Source organism: Microtus pennsylvanicus, chromosome 2 (genome assembly GCF_037038515.1).
Source record: "Microtus pennsylvanicus isolate mMicPen1 chromosome 2, mMicPen1.hap1, whole genome shotgun sequence".
Lineage (NCBI taxonomy): Eukaryota > Metazoa > Chordata > Mammalia > Rodentia > Cricetidae > Microtus > Microtus pennsylvanicus.
Window position 1 is genome coordinate 59,319,223 of NC_134580.1, and position 17,231 is coordinate 59,336,453.

The 17,231-nt window shown below is 40.9% G+C and overlaps 1 protein-coding gene across 6 annotated transcripts in view; it reads right to left on the reverse strand.

The window, feature by feature from the left end:
• The window catches only part of Oxr1 (oxidation resistance 1), a 366,376-nt gene that overhangs the window by 191,157 nt on the left and 157,988 nt on the right, over positions 1-17,231 (reverse strand). For all 6 annotated transcript variants that reach the window (XM_075961070.1, XM_075961075.1, XM_075961077.1 and 3 more), the window contains exon 3: positions 7,062-7,258. In XM_075961070.1, the coding sequence (XP_075817185.1) occupies positions 7,062-7,258 (197 nt within the window). The remainder of the gene's footprint in view (positions 1-7,061; positions 7,259-17,231) is intronic.

The window sequence follows — 17,231 nt, forward strand, 5'->3', positions numbered from 1 at the left end:
GGCAGTAAGAGAAGAAATAATGGAGAAAAAAAAGACACTTCAATTAAAGAAGTGTGGATTCATTGATTACCAGCTCTCTCGCTCTCTCCCTCTCTCTATCTCTGTCTCTCTCTGTCTCTGTCTCTCTCTCACTGTACGTGTGATGTGTGTTTGAGTAAATGCTGGTATATAAATATTTGTGGGTATATAGGCACATAAGTGTGGGGGCAGGAAATTAACCTCAGATACCATTCCTAAGATGCCATTTGCCTTGTTTTTGTTTGTTTTGCTTTGGTTTTTTTGTTTTGTTTTGTTTTGTTTTTTGAGACAGAGTCGTTTCATGACAATTTGGACAGATTGGCTAAGACGTACCCCCAAGGATCCTGTGTCTTTGCTTTCCCAGCACTAGAATTACAAACACATAACACCTTGCCTTGCTTTTTACATGGGTGATGGAAAGCTGGGGTCCTTCGACTTGTAACCACATTACAAACAGAGTCACCTCCCTAGCCTGCAAGTGTCCTTGCTTTAGGATCTGTTTTAGCGTCAGCGGTGAGGATCAGCACTTGAGAAACTACCCAATGAGATCTGTCGATTACACAATTTTATTTTTAGTTTCGAGACAGGAGCCTGATCTGAAAACACATCAAAAGTGGGCTGTTTATCACTGGGCAGTCTACCCAGATTCTTCCCTTATGCTTCTTATACTCTATGAGCGTGAATAAGTACTCAACTCTTAAGGATGGAACCCTGGAGAATGGCATGGAATAGAGTGGAGATGGTATAGTTTGCTTCCCTTTAGAAGGATCATAGTTATTTAGTGCATCAAAAGAATAGTTTTAGATGCTTCCCATACTGACAGCGTCTGTCAAATCCTTTAAAACCTGCTTGTGTTAATCAGCCTTGCAGAAAGAATAGCCAGGTACATGGAAAGTTTAGACTAAATCCTCAAAGCTGTCCGGAAGCTAAATGAGAAGATAGTAATATGCTAACTGGAGGAAATTAAACAGCAGGCCCACAATACACATAACACGGTGGCATTTGGAAGATGATATACTATAAAGTACTTGCCATCCCTGGATTTCAGGGCTGGGATCGGTAAGGAATGTGCAAAGTAGGTAGAGCCAGGACACAAAAGTTCTATAGAACTTTTATTATCAGCTTCATCTTGTTAGGAATGAGAGACACTGCATGATTTTCAGCAGGGTAAAAAGGAACAAACCCTGCATAGATCAAGTTAGGAATCTTGTTTTAAGAGAGAAGGGCCATGGCACCTCCATTAGGCTACACCCTTAATGCTTACAACAAATGCACTAGCATTTATTGAGAATGTATAAGTTCTTGACACTATTATAAGCATATCATACAGAATATTTTATACCGCAAAACAACCCTTTCAGTAGTGTCTAATTTATTTCCTTTTCTAATAGAAGACATTGATTTTGAAGACCCTAATTGCCCTATGTATTGTCATTTAGACAGGATGAGTGAGGTCATCAAACTTAAATATGGATTTGGGAGTGATGTGTGATTCACCTCTGTATGCTATGAATATGTTTTATTACCATTGGTTATTATAGACTGTTTTGGCCACTGACTTAGTAGAGTAAAGCCAGGTGGGAAATCCTAACAGAGATATAGAGAGAAAGTAGCCAGAGTCAGAGAGATACCACATAGCTGCTGAAGGAGACTGACGGCCTGGAAACTTACCACAAGCCTAGTGGTAAAGTATAAAATAATAGTAAGGGGTTAATTTAAGATGTAAGAGTTAGTTAATAAGAAGCCTTAACTAATAGGCCAAGCAGTATTAATATAGTTTCTGTGTAATTTTTGGGTCTGGTCAGCTGGGAAACAAATGAGTAGTCTCAGTCTACATGGAAGGTCAAGTTCCTCTTCACGAATTTGACTACTTTTGTGAGGAGAAACAAACAAAAACCACTGAAGAGCCACACATCCGCTGTCAACTGATAAGATCGTATTGAATGTTTGTTAAGTTTGTTTCCTTTCTACAGAGGCAAGGTGACATCTATACTACTCTAACCAGACAAAAGCTATATTTGAAAAAAAAAATCCCTATAGCACATTCTGGAATTTGTTATATTATCTCGGATATTTAATTTCATTAGTCTCCAACTGAACCCACGTGCCTTGGTCTTTCATTGGTAGAAATGAAGAGTAGCCTAGTGTCTTTCCCTGAAAACAATACTGGAAGCTTGTAGGTCCTTCAATTGACATTCATTCTTTTCTTTTCATGCTGCAAGTATTAATTCCATTAACCTTTTTATAAATTAATTTTATTGAAAAGAAAATAAAAGACCAACTGTGAAAAATATCCATTATTAATACATCCAGTACCCAGTAATTGAAACAAGTCTAATTGATTTCTCAATGAGAACTGAGATAATGTATCTGCTAGATTGTTCATAACAATTACACAGTATTTAAACACATTTTTATGAATGACCTATACCTTTCTTCATTAGTCTGCTTCATTGTTTTTTTTAAAGCTATCACCCCTTGACTATGTGCTAAGATCTGATCCTATTTTCATTGCCCATCTGCCTTGCTAAAATAAGGGCATATGGCAGTGAATTAGACCTTGTTTACTTGTATATTGCCAGCACCTGGATAAGGCTTGGAGTATACCAGACCTTCAGTATATTATTAATGAATTAATAAATTAATAGATTCATAAGCAAATAGACATAAATAGAAAGGTTTGAGTTTTATATGCATTCTCCAGATAAAACCAAAATTAATTTCTCTTAGTGTAACTGGAAAGGCTGAGCCTACAGAACATTGAATGATTGCTAAAAATGCAGAGACCCTCCTTTTGCTGAACTTGGATGAAACAGTCAAATCATAGGTTCAGGATTACCCTGGGTGACAAAGGCTGAAAGAAAAAGCTCTTATCTGAGACACCGTACTGAGATAGTGACTTCTTTCTACCTTTGACAAGTTCAAATGAAGATTCAGGTGTTTCGTATAGAAAGAGGGTAGCTTTCCCTCTGCCTATTTTAAGTAAGTGAATTTTAATTATACCTATTCAAATACTGGTTATTCCATAAAAAGTAAGTTTATGTGGTACTAATTTTTGATACAATGTTACTTTTAGCAAACATAGTTTATTAGGACTAATTAAGGGCATAAAGCAGGCAGGTGCACAAAGAGGACACATTGTATTTCTTGAGGTTTTCTCCCCAGGAAAACTTGTGAAAGGAAACTGAGACCAAACATCAAGTTCTAGGGGAGTTACTTCCACGCCTAGTTAACCTAAAGCAGGATTTCAAATAGTTTCAGCTCTTATTGAAATGACAGTCTTTCTTGACTTAAATAGAGTAACAGAACGTTCTGCAGACAGATCCGAGATCAGCCTTGTTGTAGTACTGCACTGTGCCACCAGAGGGATCCCTGGGATTTCAGCTGTGTAAACCTTGACTTGAGACACCGAAGGACACCTTTCTAAGGGCAGATCGGTGGTGTACAGATTGATTAGGGTGCACTAATTATTTAGGACACCTTCTACAATATCACTGCAGTATGTCATCCCTAGCACCACCTCTGGCCCACCCCTGTGAAGGCTGGCTGGCAGCCTGTCCGGTGACAAAATATTAAGTGAATTTTGTTTGCAACGTCTGTCATCTATGGCTCAGAGCTTCTTCTTTTACTTCCTTTAGACACTATTCGTCATCTGTAAAGACGGAGTTTTGCTGAGGATCATGTGAGATAGGATGTAGGAGCTTCATTTATTCAGGAATATGAAATGACTAATACATGACAAGACAGCTATTTACAGTTGTCTACCTGATTACATCTACAATCAACCAAAACCCAAGTGGCTGGTACACCTGCGAGGGACTTTTCTTGAATGAATCTTTAGAGATGGGAGGATGTGTCTTAAATCCTGGTCTTTTGAGGTAGACAGATCCACCTTAAATCTGGGCCACAGCTTCTGGTGGCAGCCTCTAAGAAGGGAACGGAAGAAAGAAACTTTTGATATATGCCTGCTTGCCCTCTCTCGAGCTGGCAAGTCCATTCCTTCACTGGCTTTACAGCCTACTGCTTTGGGATTCTGGGCCTACTTACTGAAGACCAGCTGAGACATCCAGCCTTGTAGACTGAGGAACTTCTGAATTCCTGGGCTTTCTTACAGTAAGACAATGATTATTGAACTAGTGGGCCCATAGCCTTTAAACCACTAAATAAATCCCCTCTAATTATATATTCATGCTCTCTATTCTGTTCCCCAAGAGAATCATAGTACACATGGAACTTGAAAATGCGGTTGTTTTGTGTTAGCACTATTTTTAGCAAGGGATACTGAAAGAGATTTGTTTTATGAAAAGACCACTCAGTTACATAATCGATATATTTTAGCATTAAAAATAATACTTTGAGGGCCAAATGAGAAAAGGTTATACAAACACAGTAAGTTTGAGGGATCAAATAAACCCTTTAATGCAGCAAGCACATGTCTTTAACATGGATGATAAATCAAACTGTTGCAAATTCATTTATTAAAAATTACTATGAGGCTGGGGAGATGGCTGGGGTGCATGGCATGCTTGCAGTGCAGGCATGAGAGTTCAGATCCCAGCACCTACAGAAAACCACATGTGCAGCACAAGCCTGAAACACCAGTGCTTAGGGGACTGGAATAAGCAGGTCCTGGGGACATGCTGAGCAGTCAGTCTTGCTGAGACTCCGTTTCAAAAGGTAGCAAGAAAGGAAGATACCTGAAGTCAGCCTCTGGATTGCCATATACACACACAGGTAAGTGCACCCAATACGCACATGTACACACACAGGTAAGTGCACCCAATACACACATGTACACAAGCAGGTAAGTGCACCCGATAAACACATGCACAAGCATGTGCACATGCATGTAAACATGAGCATAAGAACACACAATACACACATGCTTGTGCACACACAGATAAGTGTACCCAATACACACATGCACAAGCATGTATACACACAGGGAAGTGCATAAATGCACAACATGTACACATGCAGGTAAGTGTACCCGATAAACACATGCACAAGCATGTGCACATGCATGTAAACATGCACATAAGAACACACAATACACCCATGCATGTACACACACAGATAAGTGTACCCAATACACACATGCACAAGCATGTACACACACAGGGAAGTGCATAAATGCACAACATGTACACATGCAGGTAAGTGTACCAGATAAACACATGCACAAGCATGTACACACACAAGTAAGCACACCCAATACACATGTGTACACACGTAGGTAAGTACACCCAATACACACATGTACACACGCAGGGAAGTGCACCTAATACACACATGCACAAGCATGTACCCATATAGCATGTATACACACAGATAAATACACCCAGTAAACGTGCACAAACATCCATGTACACAATAAATAAATAAATAATCCACAGTTTGTTTTCTGTGTTTATACTCAAATTTTTAGACTTGTGTTTGCCGTAGTCTTGACTTTTTATTCACTATGGTCAAATTTTTTAGTATCTCTCCCTTGTTTTATTTAGAAGGAATATTGGGTTTGTAAAATAAGTTTTATTTCCTGAGTGCAAAACATTCCCTCTTCCTAACCAGTTCATAAATCAGAAAAGTACAGCGGTTGCACAGGTGATGAAGAGCAGGGGTAAGGATCTTGGCAAACAGGCAGTGACACACGCCTTATGGGCTTTTTGGGTTGATTGATTCTGGGAACTATGCAGACACAAGTTTGAAAGTGGAAATACGCACCTGTCTGTACTGTCTTACATCCATCAAAAGTATTTGATGACAGATACCCACAAGAACACCATGTTTGCTCCCTGTTAAGAAACAGCCTTGGAAACCTTGATCAGAACAGAGTGAGGAGACAGAGGAGGATGACTTGAAGAGGAAGCAAGGGGACGCCGTCTCAGCTGGCGAGTTCTAAAACAGCACCCAGCATTTCAAGCCTACCCAAGGCACATCAAGCTTGAAGGAAGCTATAATTCAAAAGAAACCAGAACATGCCCTGGATTTTAGAACTAGAAACCTACTTCCCTGGTTGTAATGTATAGATATGAAGTCTGAAATACCTGAGAAAAAATATCATTGTCTCCAGGCAAACACCTCATACTAAGGTTGTGGGGTTGCAGATACCAGAAATATTCAACTTCTTTAACAGAATTTTATGAACTAAACCCTGTCTCGAAAAAAACAAAAAAAAAGGAAAGAATTTTATGAACTAAAGTCCCGATTCCTGCAATACAGCTCAGTATGACCAAATTCTTCTGAATGAAGGACCATGCAGGACCAAGCAGTCACTTCCTACTTTATCTCCCTGACTTATCATTGCCTGCCATGAAGCACTATCTCAAATATACCTGAAGTGCTGGCAACTGCTATTGTTGAAAGACGCTCTGGAAATACAGGTATATAGAAGTTTTCAGCTCAGCTCACCTAGTCCCATCATGGGACACTCTCCAGAAAAGCTGAAAATGCCTGAATACTATTCTGTCGGGGACATAGAAGCGATATCAACAAGGCCCTGTTCACAGCCCACTACTTCCCGATAGGATTACACCTGAACTCCCTCTCTCCAAAGTTTGCAATGTGAGAAGTCCAAATGGTCCTCCAGTATAGCTTGTTCTTCCCCAGAGTAAAATAACTTTCTCTCTTCTTAGTGGCTAAGCTATAGGCTGACTTCAGCCACCGATTTTACAACCTGACAGAACCAGGTCAGAGACTGAGAAGCCCAAAAATGAAATGAGCAAAAGCAAACTCAGGAACAGTGTGGGCTGAGGATGGCTAAAATAAAACCAGCAACACGTAAGGTAAAAGGTTGACATGAAATGTTTTTCTTGTGTTCAGATCTAGAGGACCACTGGGCCCATTTTCTTACCAAACTGGGCTAAAGGTTTTAGTAGTTTTCCATCTTCCATATTTTTATTTAGAACATGTAAGAAAATATCCACATAAGCCATCAGAAAGACACACAATTATGCAACAAGGCATCATTTAACTATGCAGATCCTGCATGTGCAAAAGCTGCCCCAGTGGCACTGGCTCACTTATGGGACAACTGTACTCACCGATGGTGTAGAATCGCTTTAGCTCAGTCTTCCTGGAAGGGTGCTTCTGGGTGTTCGCCGAATTGTTCTGCTCTTCCTCAATGATGGGAGTCTTGGGTGCAGGAGCCTTGCTGGCTTGTGGTGCTTGCTTCCCTGCTCCTCCCAAAGGGTTGAACCCTGGTGCGGTAATATCCACGGACTGGGACTTTTTCTTCAACCTGCAGAAGAAGAACACCAGGCACTGTGAGTATGGACTTAGAGGCAGCTGCACAATTATCTCCATCTTGACCTTTTATTTTTAGCCACAGAGTTACATTTGGCCTTAAACTAGAACCTAGTCTATTTGGAAGTTGGAAACCTTCTAACATTTTAAAATAATTTAAATAGGCTTTCAACTAATTAGGAAAAAACTTCTGTCCAATCATTTACAAAGGCTTATTAGATGTATCAAAATGTAATGTAATGAAGGGATTCTATTATTTTAGAAATAGCCAACTAACACGTGACGGTCAGATGAAAGTGATGCATTGGATCTGGTACTGATGGCCATGCTCATAATTGGAATTTCAGAAGCTAAAACAGAAGGATCCTGAGATCATCCAAAGGCCAGCTTGGAATAAGTAGCAAGAGACTGTCTCAACCCTGCATTTGATCAATTGCATTTACATCTAAAAGGAGTACTCTAGTAACATTTAGTTAAAGTAAGTAATTGCAGCTCAGCAAAATACAATAAGATGACTTTATTTTAGCTATTCTATTAATCCCTTTTTTTGTTCATTATGTGTCTGGGGTGTGTTTGTATGTGTGTTGTGTGTGTGTGTGTGTATTTGTGCAGGTATGCACTACATATGTACACCCATGCACAACTGTAAGGCAGGTTGACATGACCATCTTCCTTGGTTGTTCTATGCTGCGTGTTCTAAGACAGGATTCTTGCTGAACACAGAGCCCACTGGCTCAGCCGTTCTCATTTCCCAGCTTGCCTCAGGGTTGCCCTAGGCCTGCCTTTCATGTTGCGGAATTATAGATGAGTCTCCATCCCCATTTGGATTTTCGGAGGGTTTGGAGAACTCTACTCTGGTCCTTACACTTGCATGGTGAGGGCACTATCCATAGACCCATCCCCTCAACTCTAACTAGTAGTGATTTTTAGCTTACTCTGCTACATTACATTAATGATAATTATAGCATTCATGCCATTTCTTCACACGTGCCCAGTAACCATCAATGTTTGCCTCACGTCTACGTTTTCAAGAGGAGACAAGGCAAAATGTGAAAAGTCAAAGGCGGTCACAATTTTCTTTCACTTATGTACAGTTTGGGGTTGTACAGGTTACTGGCAAATGAATGAAATCCAAACAGTCATAGCCACACAGCTGATATGATCAGGTCTGAAGCCCAGGTTATGATTGGCGCTTGGTACTTCTGAATGCAAACGTGCCATTTAAAAAATATTTAGTACCCTATGGAGAGTCCCACCATTGTCCTCACTATAATTATCACACCTATAATCTTGTAATTCACCCCCTCCCATCCATTATTTATTTCGGTTTTTCCAGATCCCTGCATTCTAGTTAATGCCCTACTGTGAGACCTGCTCAGTGCCGGGGATCTAGTTTAAAGATGGCCTCCAATGACACAGGCCAGGGTAGCTTCCTACCATATAGGAAAAGGGTCCATAATTTGCCTTCAGTAAGCATCTACTGAATTAAATGTACTAGAACAAAAACCCTTAAAGAGGAACGTGTTCTTTCAGTACAATTTCACTAATGAAAGCTGCATAATAAACTTTGGTCGGTTATTTATCACTGAAATGATTATTATTCCATTTTCATACCACCTTTGCTATTTTAATACCCACGAAAATACTTTACCCAAATCACGGACAAATATACTTGCTCAGCAACGTTATTCCTGAGATGCACAGAATGAAATCACAGTGCATTCAGAACACATTCAGACACTGGCTAAATTGCAAAACACTTGCAACCATGGAGATGAGACATTACTGAAGTCCCATGCCTCGGTGGGAGGACACCCTGTCAAGATCACATTGGAAAAATGTCTCTCCACGTCTCCTAGGGCCCGGAGGTAAGCGCCTTTATATGTTAACTAGAAGTCAAGTCTAAGAATATTCACACCAGCACGCTTTAAAATACAGAGAAACTGAAGGTGCCATTGAAGCATGTCAATGATGAAATGGAATTTTACATAGCAATGGAAACAGGGATGTGTGGCTATTGTAAGATTCCATTTATATAAGATTCAAAAAGAGGCGAAATGCGCGCAGGCCCAGGAAGCAGGCAGGCTGACTTCAGGTCTTCCCTCTCTTGGTCCTCCATATCCAGCCGTGTCCCTCCCCCCCAATCGCTTAATAACCCGCTCTGCAACAGAACACCTGTTGCAGTCTCTCTCCCTCCCCACACTCCTATCTCCTGGGATTCTAAAGATCTTCCCCTCCCCCTCAGTGTTTTAGCTCCCCCCCCCCCCCCCCCCCGCAGTAGGCATTCCCAGCTAAACTCAGGTCATTCTGAGAAGGGAAGCAGGTAGGCTAACTGCAGGTCTTCACAACCATTCCTCAGCCCTCAGTTTTAGCACTAGCTCTAGAGACCTTCTGCTGTGACCTCATTCTCTGGCCCCAAGCCCCAGGGGACTAATTAAGCAGACCCTGGTGGAACATTCAGCTTTCCTTCCTCCTGTGAACTCCCTCAGCCGCGTCTCCATCCTGACCATCAACTCCTAACGTTAAGCCCAAATCCGCGAAGTCCCGCAAAAGCCAACATGGAGACCGAGTCCCGTATGTAAAAGCAAAAAGCCTTTATTTTAATCAAGCTTGCAAACTCGGTCTCTGCGCATGTCCAATGTATTGGAATAAACGGAGAGCCCCTGGGCTCAGTTAGAGTTGGGTTTTATAGTAGTGAAGGTGGGGGTGCAGGGTTTCTGAGGTTCAGGACCCCTCTAGGAGTGTCTAGGAGTGTCCTGGTGAGTGTGTGCTGGCAGGTGGTCCTATCTACAGTGGTTGGAATGTTAGGCATTTCCTTTGGATGGTCTGTTCTTGGGTGGAGGTCAGGTAATCTCAGTTTATGGTTCTTCCTGCAACCAGATATTGCTTCAGGGTAATTTACTGAGAATGAGGCATCTTATTAAATTTATCGATGGCTGAGTTCTACTCTGGCAGGTGATAATGGCTGGAAGTTTTTTGGGTGACCTGCCCATACTTAGCTTATCATGCCTGGCTCCCACACTAATACCCAGAAAGAGTTTACCGGGAACACAGAGTGACCACACCTATCAGGACCACAGCAAAATGTTCTACTAGGCAGCTCACAGCCACCACACTAGAGAGGAAACAGAAACCAAAGAACAAAACAAACACAAGACCAGACATTAGCATCTAGAATTACAATCTTCCCCACCCCAGATCCCTAGATGCCAGTGAGGGGGCACACAATCAAAAGAGCCAGGACAATATGTCTCCACTAGAGCCCAGCAACCCCACCACAGCAGGCCCTGAATATGCCAACACAGTTGAAGCACAAAAAAGGCCTTAAAACAGCCTTTATGAATATGACAGAAATCCTTAAAATGAAAATGAATAAATCCTTTAAAGGAGTCTATGAAAACACAAAGAGTGAAAGGCAATGAACAAACACTTCAAGATCTCCAAGTGAAAATAAGAGCAAAAAAGAAAACACAAACTGAAGCAAATTTGGAAATGAATAATTTAAGAACTCAAACAGGAACCACAGGAATAAACTTCACCAACAGAATAAGAGAAATGGAAGAGAGAATCTCAGGCATTGAAGACATACTAAGAGAAATAAGGAAATTAAAGACTTTGGGCGCGTGAATGAAAATAAATAGCCAACATACCCAGACTTAGGGGACACAATGAAGGTAGTTCTAGAAGGTGGTAGCACCAAGTGTCTACATAGAAAAATTAAAGAAATCTCATATCAGTAACTTAACAACACACCTGAAAGCTCTAGAAGAAAGGAAAATATCTCACCCACACCTGGAATTACCGCAATTGTATTCAGCATGAAACTCCCAAAGGAATATAGATTTTATTGATAAGCAAACAAAAAACAGCAAAACCAGGAAAACTATATACAATATATAAAGTATGAACAGGGTCACCATTGAATTATTACATTGATGTGAACTAGATCTTTTAGAAATGTTTTCCTTCGTGATCTAAGTACTGGGTATATTTGAAAACTTAATACTGTCTGATTTTTGTCTCTTCTGAGTATAATTTATAATCCATTAAATCAAATCCACACGAAGTTGAATGACTTTTATCCTCCTCATTTCAATGTCTTAGTGGCTAATACCACAAAAGAAGTCAGGGTAAAATTGAGTAGAATGAAATTCTTGGTCTCTCTGATTCTCCCTCACTGAGAAAGCACAGCGGAATTGGTAAGGAGGCAGGTTCTCTGTAGGGAAGATGGCTATGCCCCATGAGCTAGAATGGGTTGTTCATTCCTTCCTTAAAGGGCTGCTCTAGCAAGCACTTACTATATGGGCACCAGGGACACTCGCTGAACAGAAAACACCCAACACCACAGTGCATTTATTTATTCCTATGAAGGGAGACCAGTAACAAGTAAGTGAACAAACCAATTTATAACCATTGTGTGGTGGCTTATCCTTTAGAAAGTGCATAGTTGTTGAGGTTCTGTTTTACTGAGTGGCCCGTCCTTGCCCTTCTAAAGCTCCTGGGAATGGGCAGAGATAAAATGCTAGAGTCTGAAAGGCCAAGGGAAGAAGACAACAACCTAGCATTTTCCTGCTTTCTCTGCCCCCTTAGTTAACATCTTCCCCAGCTGGGACTAGAAGGCTGATGCATTTTGCTACTATGTTGACATCTAGAGCATGTAGTCTTTCTGGCTTGCTTAAAACATGCATTTGCACATTCTTAGAAAGCAGAACTGTGTGGGTAATTCAATATCTCCTCAAGAGTTCTAAAATCCACTATTATCATTGACAGGGAAACTTGCTAAATGCTACCTTCAATTTCCAAATTCCACAAGAGGAGAAGTCTGTCTAAAATTTAAACAATGTTCTTAATTAAATGTATTAAATAATTGTAAATATAGCATAATGGAATATGTAGGTGTGTGTGAGAGACAAAATACCCCATGGTTAGCAAAACGCTACACAAGATACAAAAATAATCTCTTAATAGGCACCAAAAAGATTTTTGTTTAATGAAATTTGCATTTCAAAAAAATAAAAAATAGTGTCATTTACTTGAGTGGAGGACAGCAATGAGGCAAGAACCCATCCTGGTTAGATTGTTTCCTCCAAATAGAAGGCCCTGTATTTCACAATTCTTGCTTTCTCTTGTTCTTCCACTTGTGAGCAGAGAAGACCTAAGCTTCTCCTTTCCTCGGGCACTCTGATATACCTGTTTAACGTGGAAATAAAGTCCAACACTTCTCTGAGACTTTTCTCTTCACAAACGGAAGGAAATCACATCATGATCTTCTAGGATACTAGAACTTAGGACTTAGCCTAGTACTCATACAGGAATCACCCGCTCTTGGAAATTCCAGTCTCTTTACAATCATGTAGAAGAATGATACCATTTTTCCTCCAAAATTCCCAGGATGCTTTATGTTACACAATTTTAGGTCAGCAGTAAACCTATAGGAGGCACATTGCATTTAGAAGGAGGATTCTGGAAGGCAGGCTCTGCAGAAGAAGTAGAGAACAGTAGGAAGGAGTCCCTTGCTTGGTGTGCAAGGTGACACTTCTATCATAGTCTCACACATGGGCCTGTGTGTACAAGTTATGTACATGAGGACTTGTCTGTACCCAGATAGCCGTGGACTCACACGCGGACCCGTGTGCACCCGGAAAGCTGTGTATTCACACGCGGACCCGTGTGCACCCGGATAGCCGTGGACTCACACGCGGACCCGTGTGCACCCGGATAGCTGTGTATTCACACGCGGACCTGTGTGCACCCAGATAGCTGTGTATTCACACACAGACCTGTGTGCACCCAGCTAACTGTGGACTCACACGCGGACCTGTGTGCACCGGGATAGCTGTGTATTCCAAGGGCTCAACCCTTGCAGACCTTCCAGCAGTTTTCAGCAGGCCATCTGGGGCTTGCACATCTCATTACTGCTGGAGATGCTGTCTCCTAGCTTCCTAAAAGAGCGAATGCAAGGGTATTATTTAAAGTAGCGAAGCTGCTGAGAATGCAGGTTTTCCAAGTTGGAGAGTGTGGTTTCTGCAAGATTCTCAGCTCACTAAAAATGAGCTTTTGGGAGCAAATGCCTAAAAAAAAAATTCTCATTGCAAAATTAAGGGCTTTTGTTACCCCTGCTATACAGCCTAACTAAAGTCAGCAGCTATAAACAAACCCAGCAGAGGAAACAAAGTAAACAGGCATACTCGGTTCATCTCCAGAAGAAAAAGCAGATTGGGAACTTATGCACTAAAGCAAGGAAACTACTACTTCTTGGGGTAAAGAACACACCAATCCCAGCTTACTCGATGACTGCGATAGCCATGTTATTCTTTCAGTTGAATAGGAAATGATAAATGATCATTTTCATTGACACTTCCAAACCAACGCAAAACACTTGAGTAAAAGAATCCTTTGGAAATGCAAATTAGAACTGGAATAGTTAACAGGGCATCAGAACTATCAGCTTGTTAGCAGATAGCAGCCGTCTGACCCTGTATTCATTCCAAGAAACTCAAGCTTTGTCACATAGCCATCAATTTAACAACTAAACCACAGGTGAAAATATACATAGGAATGAATGGTCTGCTAGAAATTCCAGCATACTTAAGAAAATTCCTGGTAAAATATAATCAACTTCAACTTGGAGGTCACTATAAATATGGGAGTATTATAGGAAGATACCTGATCCACTGCAGTTATGGCTAATGTTATAGCAATACTAGGAATTAAGTTCTTAATCAATTCTCCCTCCCCTGTGTTCAATAAACCCTAACATAAAGTATTCCCAATTCTTATTGAACTTCCATGAAAAAGACAGCAAGCTCTCTAAGTTCAGCAGCTGGTGTGTTCCTACATCAACCCTGGCAACAGCTCAGAGTAGGGAGGTGAACGTAAGATCTCGTCAGCAGCTCCATTTGATGACTATGTACAGAGAGAGTCTGCATGTGACACAGAAAGGACCTCCTCCTCATCTCATTCCTGGGACACCCATAGCGCGTTCCTGGGACCCAGCGTAGTACGTAGCACACAGTAGGTGCTTAGTAAATAAATAGCTGGATGGGTTTCACCACAGAAAGATTAAGCAATAGATCACTCATGAAGGTAAGCACGAATATAAGATGTACAAATCAATTCAAAGTAGGACTTTGGATTATTTTTAGCTGATCTCATGATTAATTTAATGAAACTATCTAACTAAGCCTTCTTCCCAACCTTTTTGGGGAGGGGAAGTTATTCCCCCTCCCTACTATTATTATAAACTCAGCCAACATCATCTCAACTCTGTATCGCAGAGCCCACAGTCACTTTACAGGCTAACAGAAATGCATGGGAAGTTTCCGAGACAGAAGAGTTCAGTACAAAGAGCAAGAACTCTGGAAACCAAGAGATGGGTTCAAATTCTTGATGTACTTCTCTTAATAACTGACTAATAAATGTTTTAATTGTACTATTAGAAAAATATATATTCTTGGGATAGCCATTAAGAATTTCAAACATCAAACTTTTGATATAAATTTTGAAACATTAAATTTTTATGAGTGTCCCCTTTCATGTATTTTCTAGTTATGCCATTATATTGAATGCATTTACTTTTAAATTACACAAATATCCAATTTATTCTGGCTTTTGCCGTGGAACTTCAGAGCCTTTCATCTGGAGAAGCTTGAAAGTGGAAAGACATTATGTAAATCCAAAGATTAGGGCTTGAGGGATTTTGAAGTCAAATTCTTAAAGTCTTCTATAATAACTCTCAGAGCTGAAATTTAATTTTATTACCTTTGATGAAATGATTTGTAACATATGATTGCTGCATCGACTGCATTCTGTTTACTAATTTAAGGAAGAAGAAATCAGAACACGCGAGACTATTTTAAGACTTTAGGCTCCTACCCAACACGGCTGATTTAAGGCATGTAATTTAACAGGGCCTATGACAAAGATTCTGGAGAACACACGGACTAGCAGAGTGAAAGGAAGTTTTGCTCCTGTAGAGTGTAAGGCAATCTAAGCTTAATCAAGATAGGTTGCTGGGTAGTGATAATCTTGGCCAACCATGGGGGTTCACAGAAAATTAACTACAAAAATGAAAAGCTCACTCTTTTGATTTCTTACAGGCACAAGAAACAGGAACCAGAAAGAAGAAATGTAAAGGTTTCACTTCTACACTATACATTAATTTAGGACTTGAAAAGAAAACATGCTTCTGTAGCATCTCATGACCCCCTTTAAACTAAATCGTTCTATTGATGGGTACAGAACAGCCTTAAATCATCTTCAATGTTTTAAAATGAAATGATATTTTTATTATTATTCTCTGTAAATATCAGATTTTATTTTGAGTTACCTTATTGAATGAAATGATTTGTTTTTAAACTGGTGGGGGTGTAGCTCAATGCCAGATCATTTGACCAGAATGCATGGGGTTCTAGATGCAATCTCCAGAATGGCAGAAGATGGAGAGAGAAACTTGTTTAGAAAATAGTCAAGCTGGAGTTCAGTAGACAGTTGTTCTGGTAATGGACAAGAACTTGAGTTTGATGGCCAGGACTCACGTAAAAAAAAAAAAGTCAGGCATGCATACTTACAATACCAGACTGGGGAAACAAAGGCAAGCAGATCCCTGGAGCTCTCTGGCCACAAGCCTTGCTGGGCAGAGGACCCAAATCTTTGACCAGCAAGAGACTGTTTAGCAAGATGGCTCAGGGCAAAGTGCTTACTGAGATTGATTCCTAGGACCTGGAGAGAAGGACCAGATATGGTGATTCCTGTCTGTAATCCTAAATCCATCACTCCGACAGTAAGATATGAGGTAGAGACAGGATGATAAACTGGATTTCACCTTATAGGGCAAAGGGGCAGGAACTAGGGAGACCCTGCCTCAAAAACAAGGTAGAAGGGATGAACAGATTTCTGAATTTCCACATGTATGACATTATTCACATATGCCTGCACCTATATGCACATACAAACAAACAAACACACGCACACACGGACATATATACAAAAGACAAATGCATAAATAAAAATAAATCTGGTTATTGTAGATCAGAGGCTTTTGAACCTGTAAATTGCATTGGCTCAGCTATTACTACTGCAGGGTCAGGGACAGAACTCGTATTTACTGGAGTGGTGTTATTTGACATCTATGTTAGTGGATGTAAGATGATTGACTAAATCCACATGCTAGAAGTTATCAGATGCCAAGAATTATTATCCCATCCACATTTGAACCTCCAGAACCCTGCACCCTGCCTGTCATGTCGTAACTACTCCTAAAAGCTCGACTTCACCGAAAACTAAATAGATTCACCGGGAAAATACAAACAGCACAGGAAGCAAAGCCTTGGAGGCCTCTCAGGACCACTCGCTCACTCTGTCCTCAAGCAGTGGCACTACAGCTTCAAGGGTGCTCTTCTGTGCTCGCCCCACTGTGAATGCAGTAAAAGTCTAGCTTTGCAGACGAGATACAGGCTTGAAGTAGGACCCTTAGCCTGCAGCTCTGGGCTCTTCCGTTTGTGGGATACTTGCTGATAGACATTCCCGTGGTGTTTGCTTAGCAAGGCCATATGTCTTTGTATCTGCTGAGTCATCTCCACTGCTCAAGTGACCCAGCAGGGGTCTCCCTTGCAGGCATCAGCTCTAGCTTTTCACTGGGTAAGTAAAAATGATTCCTTGGTTGGGTGAGCGATTTTATGAGCTCACTGAAGTAGTTTTTTTCAGCCCTGAAGTCTCCAGTTTGTGAGTGACCGCTACTTAGCTAAGAGATCTGATGCTCCACAGATGGGGGAGTGTAGAACCTCTCTGTGACTTCCGGTAGCTTTACTTCTTTCCCCTTAGGCAGGTCTCCAGGGCACTTTCTGAGAGAGCATTCCTTCAGTCACGTTCTCTGTCTCACAGGGTCACATCTTGCCAATGAGAAACAAACAAGCATCCTTTCCCTTGTTAACTTCAGAACACACAGCACACAGTAGCTCTTTGTAGTT